General features: G+C 46.5%; 1 protein-coding gene across 3 annotated transcripts in view; it reads left to right on the forward strand.

Moving 5' to 3' along the window:
• LOC135530885 (serine hydroxymethyltransferase, cytosolic-like) overlaps positions 1–21,463 on the forward strand; it is a 47,014-nt gene extending 25,551 nt beyond the window's left edge. For all 3 annotated transcript variants that reach the window (XM_064959057.1, XM_064959059.1, XM_064959058.1), the window contains 7 exons: positions 6,880–6,961; positions 8,288–8,500; positions 10,454–10,567; positions 14,195–14,317; positions 17,923–18,039; positions 20,117–20,227; positions 20,338–21,463. In XM_064959057.1, coding sequence (XP_064815129.1) covers positions 6,880–6,961; positions 8,288–8,500; positions 10,454–10,567; positions 14,195–14,317; positions 17,923–18,039; positions 20,117–20,227; positions 20,338–20,510 — 933 coding nt within the window. In that variant the 3' untranslated portion in view covers positions 20,511–21,463. The remainder of the gene's footprint in view (positions 1–6,879; positions 6,962–8,287; positions 8,501–10,453; positions 10,568–14,194; positions 14,318–17,922; positions 18,040–20,116; positions 20,228–20,337) is intronic.
• Positions 21,464–21,726: the final 263 nt, after the last annotated feature.

A 21,726-nucleotide genomic window follows, 5' to 3' on the forward strand; every position in this document is an offset into this window, starting at 1 on the left:
GTGGACCTAGACACTGGTCTCATCGACTACGACTAGTGACGTTAATCTGTGTTGTATCAGGTAGATCCAGACACTGGTCTCATCGACTACGACTAGTGACGTTAATCTGTGTTGTATCAGGTGGACCCAGACACTGGTCTCATCGACTACGACTAGTGACGTTAATCTGTGTTGTATCAGGTGGACCCAGACACTGGTCTCATCGACTACGACTAGTGACGTTAATCTGTGTTGTATCAGGTGGACCCAGACACTGGTCTCATCGACTACGACTAGTGACGTTAATCTGTGTTGTATCAGGTGGACCCAGACACTGGTCTCATCGACTAGTGACGTTAATCTGTGTTGTATCAGGTGGCGACTACGACTAGTGACGTTAATCTGTGTTGTATCAGGTGGACCCAGACACTGGTCTCATCGACTACGACTAGTGACGTTAATCTGTGTTGTATCAGGTGGATCCAGACACTGGTCTCATCGACTAGTGACGTTAATCTGTGTTGTATCAGGTGGACCCAGACACTGGTCTCATCGACTAGTGACGTTAATCTGTGTTGTATCAGGTGGACCCAGACACTGGTCTCATCGACTACGACTAGTGACGTTAATCTGTGTTGTATCAGGTGGACCCAGACACTGGTCTCATCGACTACGACTAGTGACGTTAATCTGTGTTGTATCAGGTGGACCCAGACACTGGTCTCATCGACTACGACTAGTGACGTTAATCTGTGTTGTATCAGGTGGACCCAGACACTGGTCTCATCGACTACGACTAGTGACGTTAATCTGTGTTGTATCAGGTGGACCTAGACACTGGTCTCATCGACTACGACTAGTGACGTTAATCTGTGTTGTATCAGGTGGACCCAGACACTGGTCTCATCGACTAGTGACGTTAATCTGTGTTGTATCAGGTGGACCCAGACACTGGTCTCATCGACTACGACTAGTGACGTTAATCTGTGTTGTATCAGGTGGACCCAGACACTGGTCTCATCGACTACGACTAGTGACGTTAATCTGTGTTGTATCAGGTGGACCCAGACACTGGTCTCATCGACTACGACTAGTGACGTTAATCTGTGTTGTATCAGGTGGACCCAGACACTGGTCTCATCGACTAGTGACGTTAATCTGTGTTGTATCAGGTGGCGACTACGACTAGTGACGTTAATCTGTGTTGTATCAGGTGGACCCAGACACTGGTCTCATCGACTACGACTAGTGACGTTAATCTGTGTTGTATCAGGTGGACCCAGACACTGGTCTCATCAACTACAACTAGTGACGTTAATCTGTGTTGTATCAGGTGGACCCAGACACTGGTCTCATCGACTACGACTAGTGACGTTAATCTGTGTTGTATCAGGTGGACCCAGACACTGGTCTCATTGACTACGACTAGTGACGTTAATCTGTGTTGTATCAGGTGGACCCAGACACTGGTCTCATCGACTACGACTAGTGACGTTAATCTGTGTTGTATCAGGTGGACCCAGACACTGGTCTCATCGACTAGTGACGTTAATCTGTGTTGTATCAGGTGGACCCAGACACTGGTCTCATCGACTAGTGACGTTAATCTGTGTTGTATCAGGTGGACCCAGACACTGGTCTCATCGACTACGACTAGTGACGTTAATCTGTGTTGTATCAGGTGGACCTAGACACTGGTCTCATCGACTACGACTAGTGACGTTAATCTGTGTTGTATCAGGTAGATCCAGACACTGGTCTCATCGACTACGACTAGTGACGTTAATCTGTGTTGTATCAGGTGGACCCAGACACTGGTCTCATCGACTACGACTAGTGACGTTAATCTGTGTTGTATCAGGTGGACCCAGACACTGGTCTCATCGACTACGACTAGTGACGTTAATCTGTGTTGTATCAGGTGGACCCAGACACTGGTCTCATCGACTACGACTAGTGACGTTAATCTGTGTTGTATCAGGTGGACCCAGACACTGGTCTCATCGACTAGTGACGTTAATCTGTGTTGTATCAGGTGGCGACTACGACTAGTGACGTTAATCTGTGTTGTATCAGGTGGACCCAGACACTGGTCTCATCGACTACGACTAGTGACGTTAATCTGTGTTGTATCAGGTGGATCCAGACACTGGTCTCATCGACTAGTGACGTTAATCTGTGTTGTATCAGGTGGACCCAGACACTGGTCTCATCGACTAGTGACGTTAATCTGTGTTGTATCAGGTGGACCCAGACACTGGTCTCATCGACTACGACTAGTGACGTTAATCTGTGTTGTATCAGGTGGACCCAGACACTGGTCTCATCGACTACGACTAGTGACGTTAATCTGTGTTGTATCAGGTGGACCCAGACACTGGTCTCATCGACTACGACTAGTGACGTTAATCTGTGTTGTATCAGGTGGACCCAGACACTGGTCTCATCGACTACGACTAGTGACGTTAATCTGTGTTGTATCAGGTGGACCTAGACACTGGTCTCATCGACTACGACTAGTGACGTTAATCTGTGTTGTATCAGGTGGACCCAGACACTGGTCTCATCGACTAGTGACGTTAATCTGTGTTGTATCAGGTGGACCCAGACACTGGTCTCATCGACTACGACTAGTGACGTTAATCTGTGTTGTATCAGGTGGACCCAGACACTGGTCTCATCGACTACGACTAGTGACGTTAATCTGTGTTGTATCAGGTGGACCTAGACACTGGTCTCATCGACTACGACTAGTGACGTTAATCTGTGTTGTATCAGGTAGATCCAGACACTGGTCTCATCGACTACGACTAGTGACGTTAATCTGTGTTGTATCAGGTGGACCCAGACACTGGTCTCATCGACTACGACTAGTGACGTTAATCTGTGTTGTATCAGGTGGCGACTACGACTAGTGACGTTAATCTGTGTTGTATCAGGTGGATCAGACACTGGTCTCATCGACTACGACTAGTGACGTTAATCTGTGTTGTATCAGGTGGACCCAGATACTGGTCTCATCGACTACGACTAGTGACGTTAATCTGTGTTGTATCAGGTAGATCCAGACACTGGTCTCATCGACTAGTGACGTTAATCTGTGTTGTATCAGGTGGACCTAGACACTGGTCTCATCGACTAGTGACGTTAATCTGTGTTGTATCAGGTGGACCCAGACACTGGTCTCATCGACTACGACTAGTGACGTTAATCTGTGTTGTATCAGGTGGACCCAGACACTGGTCTCATCGACTACGACTAGTGACGTTAATCTGTGTTGTATCAGGTGGACCCAGACACTGGTCTCATCGACTAGTGACGTTAATCTGTGTTGTATCAGGTGGACCCAGACACTGGTCTCATCGACTACGACTAGTGACGTTAATCTGTGTTGTATCAGGTGGACCCAGACACTGGTCTCATCGACTACGACTAGTGACGTTAATCTGTGTTGTATCAAGTGGACCTAGACACTGGTCTCATCGACTACGACTAGTGACGTTAATCTGTGTTGTATCAGGTAGATCCAGACACTGGTCTCATCGACTACGACTAGTGACGTTAATCTGTGTTGTATCAGGTGGACCCAGACACTGGTCTCATCGACTAGTGACGTTAATCTGTGTTGTATCAGGTGGACCCAGACACTGGTCTCATCGACTACGACTAGTGACGTTAATCTGTGTTGTATCAGGTGGCGACTACGACTAGTGACGTTAATCTGTGTTGTATCAGGTGGACCCAGACACTGGTCTCATCGACTACGACTAGTGACGTTAATCTGTGTTGTTTCAGGTGGACCCAGACACTGGTCTCATCGACTACGACTAGTGACGTTAATCTGTGTTGTATCAGGTGGACCCAGACACTGGTCTCATCGACTAGTGACGTTAATCTGTGTTGTATCAGGTGGACCCAGACACTGGTCTCATCGACTACGACTAGTGACGTTAATCTGTGTTGTATCAGGTGGACCCAGACACTGGTCTCATCGACTACGACTAGTGACGTTAATCTGTGTTGTATCAGGTGGACCCAGACACTGGTCTCATCGACTACGACTAGTGACGTTAATCTGTGTTGTTTCAGGTGGACCCAGACACTGGTCTCATCGACTACGACTAGTGACGTTAATCTGTGTTGTATCAGGTGGACCCAGACACTGGTCTCATCGACTAGTGACGTTAATCTGTGTTGTATCAGGTGGACCCAGATACTGGTCTCATCGACTACGACTAGTGACGTTAATCTGTGTTGTATCAGGTGGCGACTACGACTAGTGACGTTAATCTGTGTTGTATCAGGTGGACCCAGACACTGGTCTCATCGACTACGACTAGTGACGTTAATCTGTGTTGTATCAGGTGGACCTAGACACTGGTCTCATCGACTAGTGACGTTAATCTGTGTTGTATCAGGTGGCGACTACGACTAGTGACGTTAATCTGTGTTGTATCAGGTGGACCCAGACACTGGTCTCATCGACTAGTGACGTTAATCTGTGTTGTATCAGGTGGACCTAGACACTGGTCTCATCGACTAGTGACGTTAATCTGTGTTGTATCAGGTGGACCCAGACACTGGTCTCATCGACTAGGACTAGTGACGTTAATCTGTGTTGTATCAGGTGGACCCAGACACTGGTCTCATCGACTACGACTAGTGACGTTAATCTGTGTTGTATCAGGTGGACCCAGACACTGGTCTCATCGACTAGTGACGTTAATCTGTGTTGTATCAGGTGGACCCAGACACTGGTCTCATCGACTAGTGACGTTAATCTGTGTTGTATCAGGTGGACCCAGACACTGGTCTCATCGACTACGACTAGTGACGTTAATCTGTGTTGTATCAGGTGGACCCAGACACTGGTCTCATCGACTAGTGACGTTAATCTGTGTTGTATCAGGTAGACCCAGATACTGGTCTCATCGACTACGACTAGTGACGTTAATCTGTGTTGTATCAGGTGGACCCAGACACTGGTCTCATCGACTAGTGACGTTAATCTGTGTTGTATCAGGTGGACCCAGACACTGGTCTCATCGACTAGTGACGTTAATCTGTGTTGTATCAGGTGGCGACTACGACTAGTGACGTTAATCTGTGTTGTATCAGGTGGACCCAGACACTGGTCTCATCGACTACGACTAGTGACGTTAATCTGTGTTGTATCAGGTGGACCCAGACACTGGTCTCATCGACTAGTGACGTTAATCTGTGTTGTATCAGGTGGACCCAGACACTGGTCTCATCGACTACGACTAGTGACGTTAATCTGTGTTGTATTAGGTGGACCCAGACACTGGTCTCATCGACTACGACTAGTGACGTTAATCTGTGTTGTATCAGGTGGACCCAGACATTGGTCTCATCGACTACGACTAGTGACGTTAATCTGTGTTGTATTAGGTGGACCCAGACATTGGTCTCATCGACTACGACTAGTGACGTTAATCTGTGTTGTATCAGGTGGACCCAGACACTGGTCTCATCGACTAGTGACGTTAATCTGTGTTGTATCAGGTGGACCCAGACACTGGTCTCATCGACTAGTGACGTTAATCTGTGTTGTATCAGGTGGACCCAGACACTGGTCTCATCGACTAGTGACGTTAATCTGTGTTGTATCAGGTGGCGACTACGACTAGTGACGTTAATCTGTGTTGTATCAGGTGGACCCAGACACTGGTCTCATCGACTACGACTAGTGACGTTAATCTGTGTTGTATCAGGTGGACCCAGACACTGGTCTCATCGACTAGTGACGTTAATCTGTGTTGTATCAGGTGGACCCAGACACTGGTCTCATCGACTACGACTAGTGACGTTAATCTGTGTTGTATTAGGTGGACCCAGACACTGGTCTCATCGACTACGACTAGTGACGTTAATCTGTGTTGTATCAGGTGGACCCAGACATTGGTCTCATCGACTACGACTAGTGACGTTAATCTGTGTTGTATTAGGTGGACCCAGACATTGGTCTCATCGACTACGACTAGTGACGTTAATCTGTGTTGTATCAGGTGGACCCAGACACTGGTCTCATCGACTAGTGACGTTAATCTGTGTTGTATCAGGTGGACCCAGACACTGGTCTCATCGACTAGTGACGTTAATCTGTGTTGTATCAGGTGGACCCAGACACTGGTCTCATCGACTAGTGACGTTAATCTGTGTTGTATCAGGTGGACCCAGACACTGGTCTCATCGACTACGACTAGTGACGTTAATCTGTGTTGTATCAGGTGGACCCAGACACTGGTCTCATCGACTACGACTAGTGACGTTAATCTGTGTTGTATCAGGTGGACCCAGACACTGGTCTCATCGACTACGACTAGTGACGTTAATCTGTGTTGTATCAGGTGGACCCAGACATTGGTCTCATCGACTACGACTAGTGACGTTAATCTGTGTTGTATCAGGTGGACCCAGACACTGGTCTCATCGACTAGTGACGTTAATCTGTGTTGTATCAGGTGGACCCAGACACTGGTCTCATCGACTACGACTAGTGACGTTAATCTGTGTTGTATCAGGTGGACCCAGACACTGGTCTCATCGACTAGTGACGTTAATCTGTGTTGTATCAGGTGGACCCAGACACTGGTCTCATCGACTACGACTCAGTGACGTTAATCTGTGTTGTATCAGGTGGACCCAGACACTGGTCTCATCGACTACGACTAGTGACGTTAATCTGTGTTGTATCAGGTGGACCCAGACACTGGTCTCATCGACTACGACTAGTGACGTTAATCTGTGTTGTATCAGGTGGACCCAGACACTGGTCTCATCGACTACGACTAGTGACGTTAATCTGTGTTGTATCAGGTGGACCCAGACACTGGTCTCATCGACTACGACTAGTGACGTTAATCTGTGTTGTATCAGGTGGACCCAGACACTGGTCTCATCGACTACGACCGACTGGAGGAGAACGCCCGGCTGTTCCACCCTCGACTGATCATCGCAGGTAACACACACACACACACACACACACACACACACACACACACACACACACACACTACACACTACACACTACATCATCATCATATACACACCACCATCATCATCATCATATACACACCACCATCATCATCATCATCATTATCATCATCATGTACACACCACCACCACCACCATCATCATCATCATACACACACCACCATCATCATCATCATTATCATCATCATGTACACACACCACCATCATCATCATCATCTACACACATCACCACCATCATCATCATCATCATATACACATCACCACCATCATCATCATCATCATCATCTACACACATCACCACCATCATCATCATCATATACACACATCACCACCATCATCATCATCATCATATACACATCACCACCATCATCATCATCATCATATACACACATCACCATCATCATCATCATCATCATATACACATCACCACCAGCAGGTCCTGTCGCCAGCTGTATCACATTGTGTCCAATCAGACTATAGATCCTCTCTGTTCGGGGACAGATTCTCCTGTTGTATCATTTGGGCCTGGTTTCCCAGATACAGAATCTCCTGTTGTATCATTTGGGCCTGGTTTCCCAGATACAGATTCTCCTGTTGTATCATTTGGGCCTGGTTTCCCAGATACAGATTCTCCTGTTGTATCATTTGGGCCTGGTTTCCCAGATACAGAATCTCCTGTTGTATCATTTGGGCCTGGTTTCCCAGATACAGATTCTCCTGTTGAATCATTTGGGCCTGGTTTCCCAGATACAGATTCTCCTGTTGTATCATTTGGGCCTGGTTTCCCAGATACAGAATCTCCTGTTGTATCATTTGGGCCTGGTTTCCCAGGTACATAATCTCCTGTTGTATCATTTGGGCCTGGTTTCCCAGATACAGATTCTCCTGTTGTATCATTTGGGCCTGGTTTCCCAGATACAGATTCTCCTGTTGTATCATTTGGGCCTGGTTTCCCAGACTCATAATCTCCTGTTGTATCATTTGGGCCTGGTTTCCCAGATACAGAATCTCCTGTTGAATCATTTGGGCCTGGTTTCCCAGATACAGATTCTCCTGTTGTATCATTTGGGCCTGGTTTCCCAGATACAGATTCTCCTGTTGAAATATCTTGTCCAGGACTTTCCAATGTCATTATCTGTAAAAAAAAGAAACTTGTGCCATCGTTTGGTGTGCATCTTTTAACTACAAAACATCGAAATCTGTCATTTTCACAGTTGATGTTGGGAATGGTGCTGAAGATGAGGGTTAAAAACGAGACCGTTTCATGTTCATCGTTCCGTCTTCTCTCCAGGTACCAGCTGTTATTCCCGTAACCTCGACTATGCTCGGCTGCGTCGTATCGCCGATGAGAACGGAGCTTTCCTATTGGCCGACATGGCACACATCAGCGGACTGGTGGCGGCCGGGGTTGTCCCGTCTCCGTTCGAGTACTGTGACGTGGTCTCCACGACGACCCACAAGACGCTGCGGGGCTGTCGCTCTGGGGTCATTTTCTACAGAAAGGGTACGGAGAGGAGGGGGGGGGTATCATGTTGGTCTCTCTCTCTGTGGGGTTTAGTGTGTGTATCATGTTGGTCTCTCTCTCTGTGGGGTTTAGTGTGTGTCATGCTGGTCTCTCTCTGTGGGGTTTAGTGTGTGTGTGTCATGCTGGTCTCTCTCTGTGGGGTTTAGTGTGTGTGTCATGCTGGTCTCTCTCTGGGGTTTAGTGTGTGTGTATCATGTTGGTCTCTCTCTCTGTGGGGTTTAGTGTGTGTGTCATGCTGGTCTCTCTCTGTGGGGTTTAGTGTGTGTGTCATGCTGGTCTCTCTCTGTGGGGTTTAGTGTGTGTGTCATGCTGGTCTCTCTCTCTGTGGGGTTTAGTGTGGGTATCATGCTGGTCTCTCTGTGGGGTTTAGTGTGTGTGTCATGCTGGTCTCTCTCACTCTGTGGGGTTTAGTGTGTGTGTCATGCTGGTCTCTCTCTCTCTGTGGGGTTTAGTGTGTGTATCATGCTGGTCTCTCTGTGGGGTTTAGTGTGTATGTCATGCTGGTCTCTCTGTGGGGTTTAGTGTTTGTATCATGCTGGTCTCTCTGTGTGGGGTTTAGTGTGTGTATCATGCTGGTCTCTCTGTGGGGTTTAGTGTTTGTATCATGCTGGTCTCTCTGTGGGGTTTAGTGTTTGTATCATGCTGGTCTCTCTGTGGGGTTTAGTGTTTGTATCATGCTGGTCTCTCTGTGTGGGGTTTAGTGTGTGTATCATGCTGGTCTCTCTGTGTGGGGTTTAGTGTTTGTATCATGCTGGTCTCTCTGTGTGGGGTTTAGTGTGTGTGTGTCATGCTGGTCTCTCTGTGGGGTTTAGTGTTTGTATCATGCTGGTCTCTCTGTGTGGGGTTAGTGCGTATCATGCTGGTCTCTCTGTGGGGTTTAGTGTGTATGTCATGCTGGTCTCTCTGTGTGGGGTTAGTGCGTATCATGCTGGTCTCTCTGTGGGGTTTAGTGTGTGTCATGCTGGTCTCTCTCTCTCTGTGGGGTTTAGTGTGTATCATGCTGGTCTCTCTCACTGTGGGGTTTAGTGTGTGTATCATGTTGGTCTCTCTCTCTGTGGGGTTTAGTGTGTGTCATGCTGGTCTCTCTCTGTGGGGTTTAGTGGGGGTATCATGCTGGTCTCTCTCTGTGGGGTTTAGTGGGGGTATCATGCTGGTCTCTCTCTCTGTGGGGTTTAGTGTGTGTATCATGCTGGTCTCTCTCTCTGTGGGGTTTAGTGTGTGTATCATGCTGGTCTCTCTCTCTGTGGGGTTTAGTGTGTGTATCATGCTGGTCTCTCTCTCTGTGGGGTTTAGTGTGTATCATGCTGGTCTCTCTGTGGGGTTTAGTGTTTGTATCATGTTGGTCTCTCTCTCTGTGGGGTTTAGTGTGTGTATCATGCTGGCCTCTCTCTCTCTGTGGGGTTTAGTGTTTGTATCATGTTGGTCTCTTTCTGTGGGGTTTAGTGTGTATCATGCTGGTCTCTCTCTCTGTGGGGTTTAGTGTGTATCATGCTGGTCTCTCTCTGTGGGGTTTAGTGTGTGTCATGCTGGTCTCTCTCCGTGGGGTTTAGTGTGTGTCATGCTGGTCTCTCTCTGTGGGGTTTAGTGTGTGTATCATGTTGGTCTCTCTGTGGGGTTTAGTGTGTGTATCATGTTGGTCTCTCTCTCTGTGGGGTTTAGTGTGTGTATCATGCTGGTCTCTCTCTCTGTGGGGTTTAGTGTGTATCATGCTGGTCTCTCTGTGGGGTTTAGTGTTTGTATCATGTTGGTCTCTCTCTCTGTGGGGTTTAGTGTGTGTGTCATGCTGGTCTCTCTCTGTGTGGGGTTTAGTGTGTGTGTCATGCTGGTCTCTCTCTGTGGGGTTTAGTGTGTATCATGCTGGTCTCTCTCTGTGTGGGGTTTAGTGTGTGTGTCATGCTGGTCTCTCTCTCTCTCTGTGTCCCTGTCCTCCAGGAATACGTAGTGTGGACCCTAAGGGAAAGGAAACTCTGTATAATCTGGAGTCTCTCATCAACCAGGCAGTGTTCCCAGGACTACAGGGAGGACCCCACAACCATGCCATCGCAGGTACAGGCACTTCTCTGGACACCTATATTGGCTTTATATACAAGCACCTACACAGACATCTCTAAGGTGGATATTAACTAGGACACCTCACTACCTCGCTATGACAGGTAAAGTAGCCAGGACACCTCGCTATGACAGGTACAGTAGCCAGGACACCTCACTATGACAGGTACAGTAGCCAGGACACCTCACTACCTCACTATGACAGGTACAGTAGCCAGGACATCTCGCTATGACAGGTACAGTAGCCAGGACACCTCACTATGACAGGTACAGTAGCCAGGACACCTCACTATGACAGGTACAGTAGCCAGGACACCTCACTACCACACTATGACGGGTACAGTAGCCAGGACACCTCACTATGACAGGTACAGTAGCTAGGACACCTCACTATGACAGGTACAGTAGCTAGGACACCTCACTATGACAGGTACAGTAGCCAGGACACCTCACTATGACAGGTACAGTAGCCAGGACACCTCACTATGACAGGTAAAGTAACCAGGACACCTCACTATGACAGGTACAGTAGCTAGGACACCTCACTATGACAGGTACAGTAGCTAGGACACCTCACTATGACAGGTACAGTAGCTAGGACACCTCACTATGACAGGTACAGTAGCTAGGACACCTCACTATGACAGGTACAGTAGCCAGGACACCTCACTATGACAGGTACAGTAACCAGGACACCTCACTATGACAGGTACAGTAGCTAGGACACCTCACTATGACAGGTACAGTAGCCAGGACACCTCACTATGACAGGTAAAGTAACCAGGACACCTCGCTATGACAGGTACAGTAGCCAGGACACCTCACTATGACAGGTAAAGTAGCCAGGACACCTCACTATGACAGGTACAGTAACTAGGACACCTCACTATGACAGGTACAGTAGCCAGGACACCACACTATGACAGGTACAGTAGCCAGGACACCTCACTATGACAGGTAAAGTAGCCAGGACACCTCACTATGACAGGTACAGTAGCCAGGACACCTCACTATGACAGGTAAAGTAGCCAGGACACCTCACTATGACAGGTACAGTAGCTAGGACACCTCACTATGACAGGTACAGTAGCCAGGACACCTCACTATGACAGTAACCAGGACACCTCACTATGACAGTAACCAGGACACCTCACTATGACAGGTAAAGTAACCAGGACACCTCACTATGACAGGTAAAGTAGCTAGGACACCTCACTATGACAGGTACAGTAGCTAGGACACCTCACTATGACAGGTACAGTAGCCAGGACACCTCACTATGACAGGTACAGTAGCTAGGACACCTCACTATGACAGGTAAAGTAGCTAGGACACCTCACTATGACAGGTACAGTAGCCAGGACACCTCACTATGACAGGTACAGTAGCTAGGACACCTCACTATGACAGGTACAGTAGCCAGGACACCTCACTATGACAGGTACAGTAGCTAGGACACCTCACTATGACAGGTAAAGTAGCCAGGACACCTCACTATGACAGGTAAAGTAGCTAGGACACCTCCCTATGACAGGTAAAGTAGCCAGGACACCTCACTATGACAGGTACAGTAGCTAGGACACCTCACTATGACAGGTACAGTAGCTAGGACACCTCCCTATGACAGGTAAAGTAGCCAGGACACCTCACTATGACAGGTAAAGTAGCTAGGACACCTCACTTTGACAGGTAAAGTAGCCAGGACACCTCACTATGACAGGTAAAGTAGCCAGGACACCTCACTACCACACTATGACAGGTAAAGTAGCCAGGACACCTCACTATGACAGGTAAAGTAGCCAGGACACCTCACTATGACAGGTAAAGTAGCTAGGACACCTCCCTATGACAGGTAAAGTAGCCAGGACACCTCACTATGACAGGTAAAGTAGCTAGGACACCTCACTATGACAGGTACAGTAGCCAGGACACCTCACTATGACAGGTACAGTAACCAGGACACCTCACTACCACACTATGACAGGTAAAGTAGCTAGGACACCTCCCTATGACAGGTAAAGTAGCCAGGACACCTCACTATGACAGGTAAAGTAGCCAGGACACCTCACTATGACAGGTACAGTAGCCAGGACACCTCACTATGACAGGTACAGTAGCCAGGACACCTCACTATGACAGGTACAGTAGCCAGGACACCTCACTATGACAGGTAAAGTAGCCAGGACACCTCACTATGACAGGTACAGTAGCCAGGACACCTCACTATGACAGGTACAGTAGCCAGGACACCTCACTATGACAGGTAAAGTAGTTAGGACACCTCACTACCACACTATGACAGGTACAGTAGTTAGGACACCTCACTATGACAGGTACAGTAGCCAGGACACCTCACTATGACAGGTAAAGTAGTTAGGACACCTCACTACCACACTATGACAGGTAAAGTAGTTAGGACACCTCACTACCACACTATGACAGGTACAGTAACCAGGACACCTCACTATGACAGGTACAGTAGCTAGGACACCTCACTATGACAGGTACAGTAGCCAGGACACCTCAGTGTGTTTGGTGTTCTAATATACAGTGCCTTCGGAAAGTATTCAGACCCCTTGACTTTTTCCACATCTTGTTAAGTTACATCCTTTTTCTAAAATGTATTTAATGTAGCATCCCTACAGTGAAGCACGGTGGTGGCAGCATCATGCTGTGGGGACGTTTTTCAGCAGCAGGGACTGGGAGACTAATCAGGATCGATTGAAAGATGAACGGAGCAAAGTACAGAGACCTCATTGATGAAAACCTGCTCCAGAGCGCTCAGGACCTCAGACTGGGGTGAAGGTTCACCTTCCAACGGGACAACGACCCTAAGCACACAGCCAAGACAACGCAGGAGGGGTTTCGGGACAATCTCTGAATGTCCTTGAATGGCCCAGCCAGAGCCCGGACTTGAACCTGATCGAACATCTCTACAGAGACCTGAAAATAGCTATGCAGTGACACTCCCTGTCCAACCTGACAGAGCTTGAGAGGATCTGCAGAGAAGAATGGGAGAAACTCCCCAAATACAGGTGTGCCAAGCTTGTAGCGTCAAACCCAAGAAGACTAGAGGCTGTAATCGCTGCTTCAACAAAGTACTGAGTAAAGGGTCTGAATACTAATGTCAATGTGATGTTTCAGTTTTTTATTTTTTATACGTTTGCAAATAATTCCAAAAACCCGTTTTTGCTTTGTCATCATGGAGTATTGTGATGTCATTATGGGGTATTGTGATGTCATTGTGTTTAGATTGATAAGGGGAAAAAAAAATATTGAATCCACTTCAGAATGATGCTTCAGAAATGTGGGAAAAGCCAAGTTGGTCTCAATACTTTCTGAATGCACTGTATGTGTTTCTCCAGATGGAGCAGGCTCTGACCCCAGAGTTTAAGGGTTAGTGTTTCTCCAGGTGGAGCAGGCTCTGACCCCAGAGTTTAAGGGTTAGTGTTTCTCCAGGTGGAGCAGGCTCTGACCCCAGAGTTTAAGGGTTAGTGTTTCTCCAGGTGGAGCAGGCTCTGACCCCAGAGTTTAAGGGTTAGTGTTTCTCCAGGTGGAGCAGGCTCTGACCCCAGAGTTTAAGGGTTAGTGTGTGTGTGTTTATGTGTGTGAATGTTTCTCTAGGTGTGGCGGTGGCCCTGAAGCAGGCTCTGACCCCAGAGTTTAAGGCGTACCAGTACCAGGTGCTCTCTAACTGCAGAGCTATGGCCAACGCCCTCATCAACCACGGGTACAAGATCGTCACTGGTGAGACAATAATGTCATAGTTGTGGTTAACAGACTGTAACCTGTGTTAATGTTGTTAATGTTGCTGTAGGGTTGTGTTAATGTTGTTGTGTTAATGTTGCTGTAGGGTTGTGTTAATGTTGTTGTGTTAATGTTGCTGTAGGGTTGTGTTAATGTTGTTGTAGGGTTGTGTTAATGTTGCTGTAGGGTTGTGTTAATGTTGTTGTGTTAATGTTGCTGTAGGGTTGTGTTAATGTTGCTGTAGGGTTGTGTTAATGTTGCTGTAGGGTTGTTAATGTTGTTGTAGGGTTGTGTTAATGTTGCTGTAGGGTTGTGTTAATGGTGTTGTAGGGTTGTGTTAATGGTGTTGTAGGGTTGGGTTAATGTTGTTGTAGGGTTGGGTTAATGTTGCTGTAGGGTTGTGTTAATGTTGCTGTAGGGTTGTGTTAATGTTGCTGTAGGGTTGTGTTAATGTTGCTGTAGGGTTGTGTTAATGTTGCTGTAGGGTTGTGTTAATGTTGCTGTAGGGTTGTGTTAATGTTGCTGTAGGGTTGTGTTAATGTTGTTGTAGGGTTGCGTTAATGTTGTTGTAGGGTTGCGTTAATGTTGTTAATGTTGCGTTAATGTTGTTAATGTTGCTGTAGGGTTGTGTTAATGTTGCTGTAGGGTTGTGTTAATGTTGCTGTAGGGTTGTGTTAATGTTGTTGTGTAGGGTTGTGTTAATGTTGTTGTGTAGGGTTGTGTTAATGTTGCTGTAGAGTTGTGTTAATGTTGCTGTAGGGTTGTGTTAATGTTGTTGTGTAGGGTTGTGTTAATGTTGCTGTGTAGGGTTGTGTTAATGTTGCTGTGTAGGGTTGTGTTAATGTTGCTGTAGAGTTGTGTTAATGTTGCTGTAGGGTTGTGTTAATGTTGCTGTAGGGTTGTGTTAATGTTGCTGTAGGGTTGTGTTAATGTTGCTGTAGGGTTGTGTTAATGTTGCTGTAGGGTTGTGTTAATGTTGCTGTAGGGTTGTGTTAATGTTGCTGTAGGGTTGTGTTAATGTTGCTGTAGGGTTGTGTTAATGTTGCTGTATGGTTGTGTTAATGTTGTTGTAGGGTTGTGTTAATGTTGTTGTAGTGTTGTGTTAATGTTGTTGTAGTGTTGTGTTAATGTTGCTATAGGGTTGTTAATGTTGCTGTAGGGTTGTTAATGTTGTTGTAGGGTTGTGTTAATGTTGTTGTAGGGTTGTGTTAATGTTGCTGTAGGGTTGTGTTAATGTTGCTGTAGGGTTGTTAATGTTGTTGTAGGGTTGTGTTAATGTTGTTGTAGGGTTGTGTTAATGTTGCTGTAGGGTTGTGTTAATGTTGTTGTAGTGTTGTGTTAATGTTGTTGTAGGGTTGTGTTAATGTTGCTGTATGGTTGTTGATGTTGCTGTAGGGTTGTGTTAATGTTGCTGTAGGGTTGTGTTAATGTTGCTGTAGGGTTGTGTTAATGTTGCTGTAGGGTTGTGTTAATGTTGCTGTAGGGTTGTGTTAATGTTGCTGTAGGGTTGTGTTAATGTTGCTGTAGGGTTGTGTTAATGTTGTTGTAGGGTTGCGTTAATGTTGTTGTAGGGTTGCGTTAATGTTGTTAATGTTGCGTTAATGTTGTTAATGTTGCTGTAGGGTTGTGTTAATGTTGCTGTAGGGTTGTGTTAATGTTGCTGTAGGGTTGTGTTAATGTTGTTGTGTAGGGTTGTGTTAATGTTGTTGTGTAGGGTTGTGTTAATGTTGCTGTAGAGTTGTGTTAATGTTGCTGTAGGGTTGTGTTAATGTTGTTGTGTAGGGTTGTGTTAATGTTGCTGTGTAGGGTTGTGTTAATGTTGCTGTGTAGGGTTGTGTTAATGTTGCTGTAGAGTTGTGTTAATGTTGCTGTAGGGTTGTGTTAATGTTGCTGTAGGGTTGTGTTAATGTTGCTGTAGGGTTGTGTTAATGTTGCTGTAGGGTTGTGTTAATGTTGCTGTAGGGTTGTGTTAATGTTGCTGTAGGGTTGTGTTAATGTTGCTGTAGGGTTGTGTTAATGTTGCTGTAGGGTTGTGTTAATGTTGCTGTATGGTTGTGTTAATGTTGTTGTAGGGTTGTGTTAATGTTGTTGTAGTGTTGTGTTAATGTTGTTGTAGTGTTGTGTTAATGTTGCTGTAGGGTTGTGTTAATGTTGCTGTATGGTTGTGTTAATGTTGTTGTAGGGTTGTGTTAATGTTGTTGTAGTGTTGTGTTAATGTTGTTGTAGTGTTGTGTTAATGTTGCTATAGGGTTGTTAATGTTGCTGTAGGGTTGTTAATGTTGTTGTAGGGTTGTGTTAATGTTGCTGTAGGGTTGTTAATGTTGTTGTAGGGTTGTGTTAATGTTGTTGTAGGGTTGTGTTAATGTTGCTGTAGGGTTGTGTTAATGTTGTTGTAGTGTTGTGTTAATGTTGTTGTAGGGTTGTGTTAATGTTGCTGTATGGTTGTTGATGTTGCTGTAGGGTTGTGTTAATGTTGCTGTAGGGTTGTGTTAATGTTGCTGTAGGGTTGTGTTAATGTTGCTGTAGGGTTGTGTTAATGTTGCTGTAGGGTTGTGTTAATGTTGCTGTAGGGTTGTGTTAATGTTGCTGTATGGTTGTGTTAATGTTGCTGTAGGGTTGTGTTAATGTTGCTGTAGGGTTGTGTTAATGTTGCTGTAGGGTTGTGTTAATGTTGCTGTAGGGTTGTGTTAATGTTGCTGTAGGGTTGTGTTAATGTTGCTGTAGGGTTGTGTTAATGTTGCTGTATGGTTGTGTTAATGTTGTTGTAGGGTTGTGTTAATGTTGCTATAGGGTTGTTAATGTTGCTGTAGGGTTGTTAATGTTGTTGTAGGGTTGTGTTAATGTTGTTGTAGGGTTGTGTTAATGTTGCTGTAGGGTTGTGTTAATGTTGCTGTAGGGTTGTTAATGTTGTTGTAGGGTTGTGTTAATGTTGTTGTAGGGTTGTGTTAATGTTGCTGTAGGGTTGTGTTAATGTTGTTGTAGTGTTGTGTTAATGTTGTTGTAGGGTTGTGTTAATGTTGCTGTATGGTTGTTGATGTTGCTGTAGGGTTGTGTTAATGTTGCTGTAGGGTTGTGTTAATGTTGCTGTAGGGTTGTGTTAATGTTGCTGTAGGGTTGTGTTAATGTTGCTGTAGGGTTGTGTTAATGTTGCTGTAGGGTTGTTAATGTTGTTGTAGGGTTGTGTTAATGTTGTTGTAGGGTTGTGTTAATGTTGCTGTAGGGTTGTGTTAATGTTGTTGTAGTGTTGTGTTAATGTTGTTGTAGGGTTGTGTTAATGTTGCTGTATGGTTGTTGATGTTGCTGTAGGGTTGTGTTAATGTTGCTGTAGGGTTGTGTTAATGTTGCTGTAGGGTTGTGTTAATGTTGCTGTAGGGTTGTGTTAATGTTGTTGTAGGGTTGTGTTAATGTTGCTGTATGGTTGTTGATGTTGCTGTAGGGTTGTGTTAATGTTGCTGTAGGGTTGTGTTAATGTTGCTGTAGGGTTGTGTTAATGTTGCTGTAGGGTTGTGTTAATGTTGCTGTATGGTTGTGTTGCTGTGGGGTTGTGTTAATGTTGCTGTATGGTTGTGTTAATGTTGCTGTATGGTTGTGTTGTTGTTCTCCAGGGGGTTCTGATAACCATCTGATCTTACTGGACCTGAGGCCCAACGGGACGGACGGAGGACGAGCTGAGAAGGTTCTAGAAGCTGCTGCCATCGCCTGCAACAAGAACACCTGTCCAGGTAAGTAACAGACACAGTCCTCTGTAGGTGGTGAGAGTGCTCTGTGTCCCAGTTGTCTGTCCAGGTTAGTAACAGACACAGTCCTCTGTAGGTGGTGAGAGTGCTCTGTGTCCCAGTTGTCTGTCCAGGTTAGTAACAGACACAGTCCTCTGTAGGTGGTGAGAGTGCTCTGTGTCCCAGTTGTCTGTCCAGGTTAGTAACAGACACAGTCCTCTGTAGGTGGTGAGAGTGCTCTGTGTCCCAGTTGTCTGTATATGGTTAGTAACAGACACAGTCCTCTGTAGGTGGTGAGAGTGCTCTGTGTCCCAGTTGTCTGTCCAGGTTAGTAACAGACACAGTCCTCTGTAGGTGGTGAGAGTGCTCTGTGTCCCAGTTGTCTGTATATGGTTAGTAACAGACACAGTCCTCTGTAGGTGGTGAGAGTGCTCTGTGTCCCAGTTGTCTGTATATGGTTAGTAACAGACACAGTCCTCTGTAGGTGGTGAGAGTGCTCTGTGTCCCAGTTGTCTGTATATGGTTAGTAACAGACACAGTCCTCTGTAGGTGGTGAGAGTGCTCTGTGTCCCAGTTGTCTGTATATGGTTAGTAACAGACACAGTCCTCTGTAGGTGGTGAGAGTGCTCTGTGTCCCAGTTGTCTGTATATGGTTAGTAACAGACACAGTCCTCTGTAGGTGGTGAGAGTGCTCTGTGTCCCAGTTGTCTGTATATGGTTAGTAACAGACACAGTCCTCTGTAGGTGGTGAGAGTGCTCTGTGTCCCAGTTGTCTGTATATGGTTAGTAACAGACACAGTCCTCTGTAGGTGGTGAGAGTGCTCTGTGTCCCAGTTGTCTGTCCAGGTTAGTAACAGACACAGTCCTCTGTAGGTGGTGAGAGTGCTCTGTGTCCCAGTTGTCTGTATATGGTTAGTAACAGACACAGTCCTCTGTAGGTGGTGAGAGTGCTCTGTGTCCCAGTTGTCTGTATATGGTTAGTAACAGACACAGTCCTCTGTAGGTGGTGAGAGTGCTCTGTGTCCCAGTTGTCTGTCCAGGTTAGTAACAGACACAGTCCTCTGTAGGTGGTGAGAGTGCTCTGTGTCCCAGTTGTCTGTATATGGTTAGTAACAGACACAGTCCTCTGTAGGTGGTGAGAGTGCTCTGTGTCCCAGTTGTCTGTATATGGTTAGTAACAGACACAGTCCTCTGTAGGTGGTGAGAGTGCTCTATGTCCCAGTTGTCTGTCCAGGTTAGTAACAGACACAGTCCTCTGTAGGTGGTGAGAGTGCTCTGTGTCCCAGTTGTCTGTATATGGTTAGTAACAGACACAGTCCTCTGTAGGTGGTGAGAGTGCTCTGTGTCCCAGTTGTCTGTATATGGTTAGTAACAGACACAGTCCTCTGTAGGTGGTGAGAGTGCTCTGTGTCCCAGTTGTCTGTATATGGTTAGTAACAGACACAGTCCTCTGTAGGTGGTGAGAGTGCTCTGTGTCCCAGTTGTCTGTATATGGTTAGTAACAGACACAGTCCTCTGTAGGTGGTGAGAGTGCTCTGTGTCCCAGTTGTCTGTATATGGTTAGTAACAGACACAGTCCTCTGTAGGTGGTGAGAGTGCTCTGTGTCCCAGTTGTCTGTATATGGTTAGTAACAGACACAGTCCTCTGTAGGTGGTGAGAGTGCTCTGTGTCCCAGTTGTCTGTATATGGTTAGTAACAGACACAGTCCTCTGTAGGTGGTGAGAGTGCTCTGTGTCCCAGTTGTCTGTCCAGGTTAGTAACAGACACAGTCCTCTGTAGGTGGTGAGAGTGCTCTGTGTACCAGTTGTCTGTATATGGTTAGTAACAGACACAGTCCTCTGTAGGTGGTGAGAGTGCTCTGTGTCCCAGTTGTCTGTCCAGGTTAGTAACAGACACAGTCCTCTGTAGGTGGTGAGAGTGCTCTGTGTCCCAGTTGTCTGTATATGGTTAGTAACAGACACAGTCCTCTGTAGGTGGTGAGAGTGCTCTGTGTCCCAGTTGTCTGTATATGGTAAGAAAAGTAAATAAATAAAAACTGTATATACGTAATGTGTGTGTGTGTGTGTGTGTGTGTGTGTGTAGGTGATCAGAGTGCGTTGCGTCCCAGCGGTCTGAGGTTTGGCTCTCCTGCTCTGACCTCCAGAGGAATGGTTGAAGACGATTTCAGGAAGGTCGCAGAGTTCATCCACAGAGGTGACCCCTGACCTCTGTGTCTATAGACATAGTGCTGACCCTAGATGTCCAGCTAGCAGACCAAGGCCACCTCTAACCCCTTGACCTCTCACCCCTCGTTCTCCCTACAGGTATCCAGATGACCCTGGACATCCAGGCCTCTCTGCAGCCCAAGGCGACCCTGAAGGAGTTTAAGGAGGCCCTGGCAGGGGAGGGGAAGCCCCAGGAGAGGGTAGCAGAGCTGAGGGGGGAGGTGGAGGCTTTCGCTGGGGGGTTCCCCATGCCTGGTCTGGAGGAACTTTAAATACTCGTTTTCAAGATGAAATGTTTTCATGTCAATGCCTTACCGGTTTGACTGACTGTTTCCTTCTCTGGTGTCCTCTGGCTTACCGGTTTGACTGACTGTTTCCTTCTCTGGTGTCCTCTGGCTTACCGGTTTGACTGACTGGTTTGTCCCCTGCCTTAACGGTTTGACTGACTGTGTTTCTGAGTTTCCTTCTCTGCTGTCCTCTGACTTAACGGTTTGACTGACTGGTTTGTCCTCTGCCTTAACGGTTTGACTGACTGTGTTTCCTTCTCTGCTGTCCTCTGCCTTAACAGCTTGACTGACTGGTTTGTCCCCTGCCTTAACGGTTAGACTGACTGATTTGTCCCCTGCCTTAACGGTTAGACTGACTGATTTGTCCCCTGCCTTAACGGTTAGACTGACTGATTTGTCCCCTGCCTTAACGGTTAGACTGACTGGTTTGTCCCCTGCCTTAACGGTTTGACTGACTGATTTGTTATTATTATATTATTTATATTGATTTGTCCCCTGCCTTAACGGTTAGACTGACTGATTTGTCCCCTGCCTTAACGGTTTGACTGACTGTTTCCTTCTCTGCTGTCCTCTGCCTTAACGGTTAGACTGACTGATTTGTCCCCTGCCTTAACGGTTTGACTGACTGTTTCCTTCTCTGCTGTCCTCTGCCTTAACGGTTAGACTGACTGGTTTGTCCCCTGCCTTAACAGCTTGACTGACTGGTTTGTCCCCTGCCTTAATGGTTAGACTGACTGATTTGTCCCCTGCCTTAACGGTTTGACTGACTGATTTGTCCCCTGCCTTAACGGTTAGACTGACTGGTTTGTCCCCTGCCTTAACGGTTAGACTGACTGGTTTGTCCCCTGCCTTAACGGTTAGACTGACTGGTTTGTCCCCTGCCTTAACAGTTTAATGTAATGAAATCCAAGACAAATAAAACTCAGATGTTGAACACACCTCGGTCTCTACCGTCTCTTTTTCTTCAGGAGATGAACGATACTGTAGATAGCATATGTGAATCAATGGATGTGATTAGAGCGTGCATTGTGGGTAGATATAGAGCCCATCGGCCATTTAGGATTTGGTTCCAGATACACACATTTATCATGTTTCCGTTGAGAGAGAAAGATACACAACTGACTGGAGAGGAACCGGCTGGAGAGGAACCGGCTGGAGAGGAACGGGCTGGAGAGGAACGGGCTGGAGAGGAACCGGCTGT

The sequence above is a fragment of the Oncorhynchus masou genome, unplaced genomic scaffold (assembly GCF_036934945.1).
Source record: "Oncorhynchus masou masou isolate Uvic2021 unplaced genomic scaffold, UVic_Omas_1.1 unplaced_scaffold_1450, whole genome shotgun sequence".
Taxonomy (NCBI): Eukaryota; Metazoa; Chordata; class Actinopteri; order Salmoniformes; family Salmonidae; genus Oncorhynchus; species Oncorhynchus masou.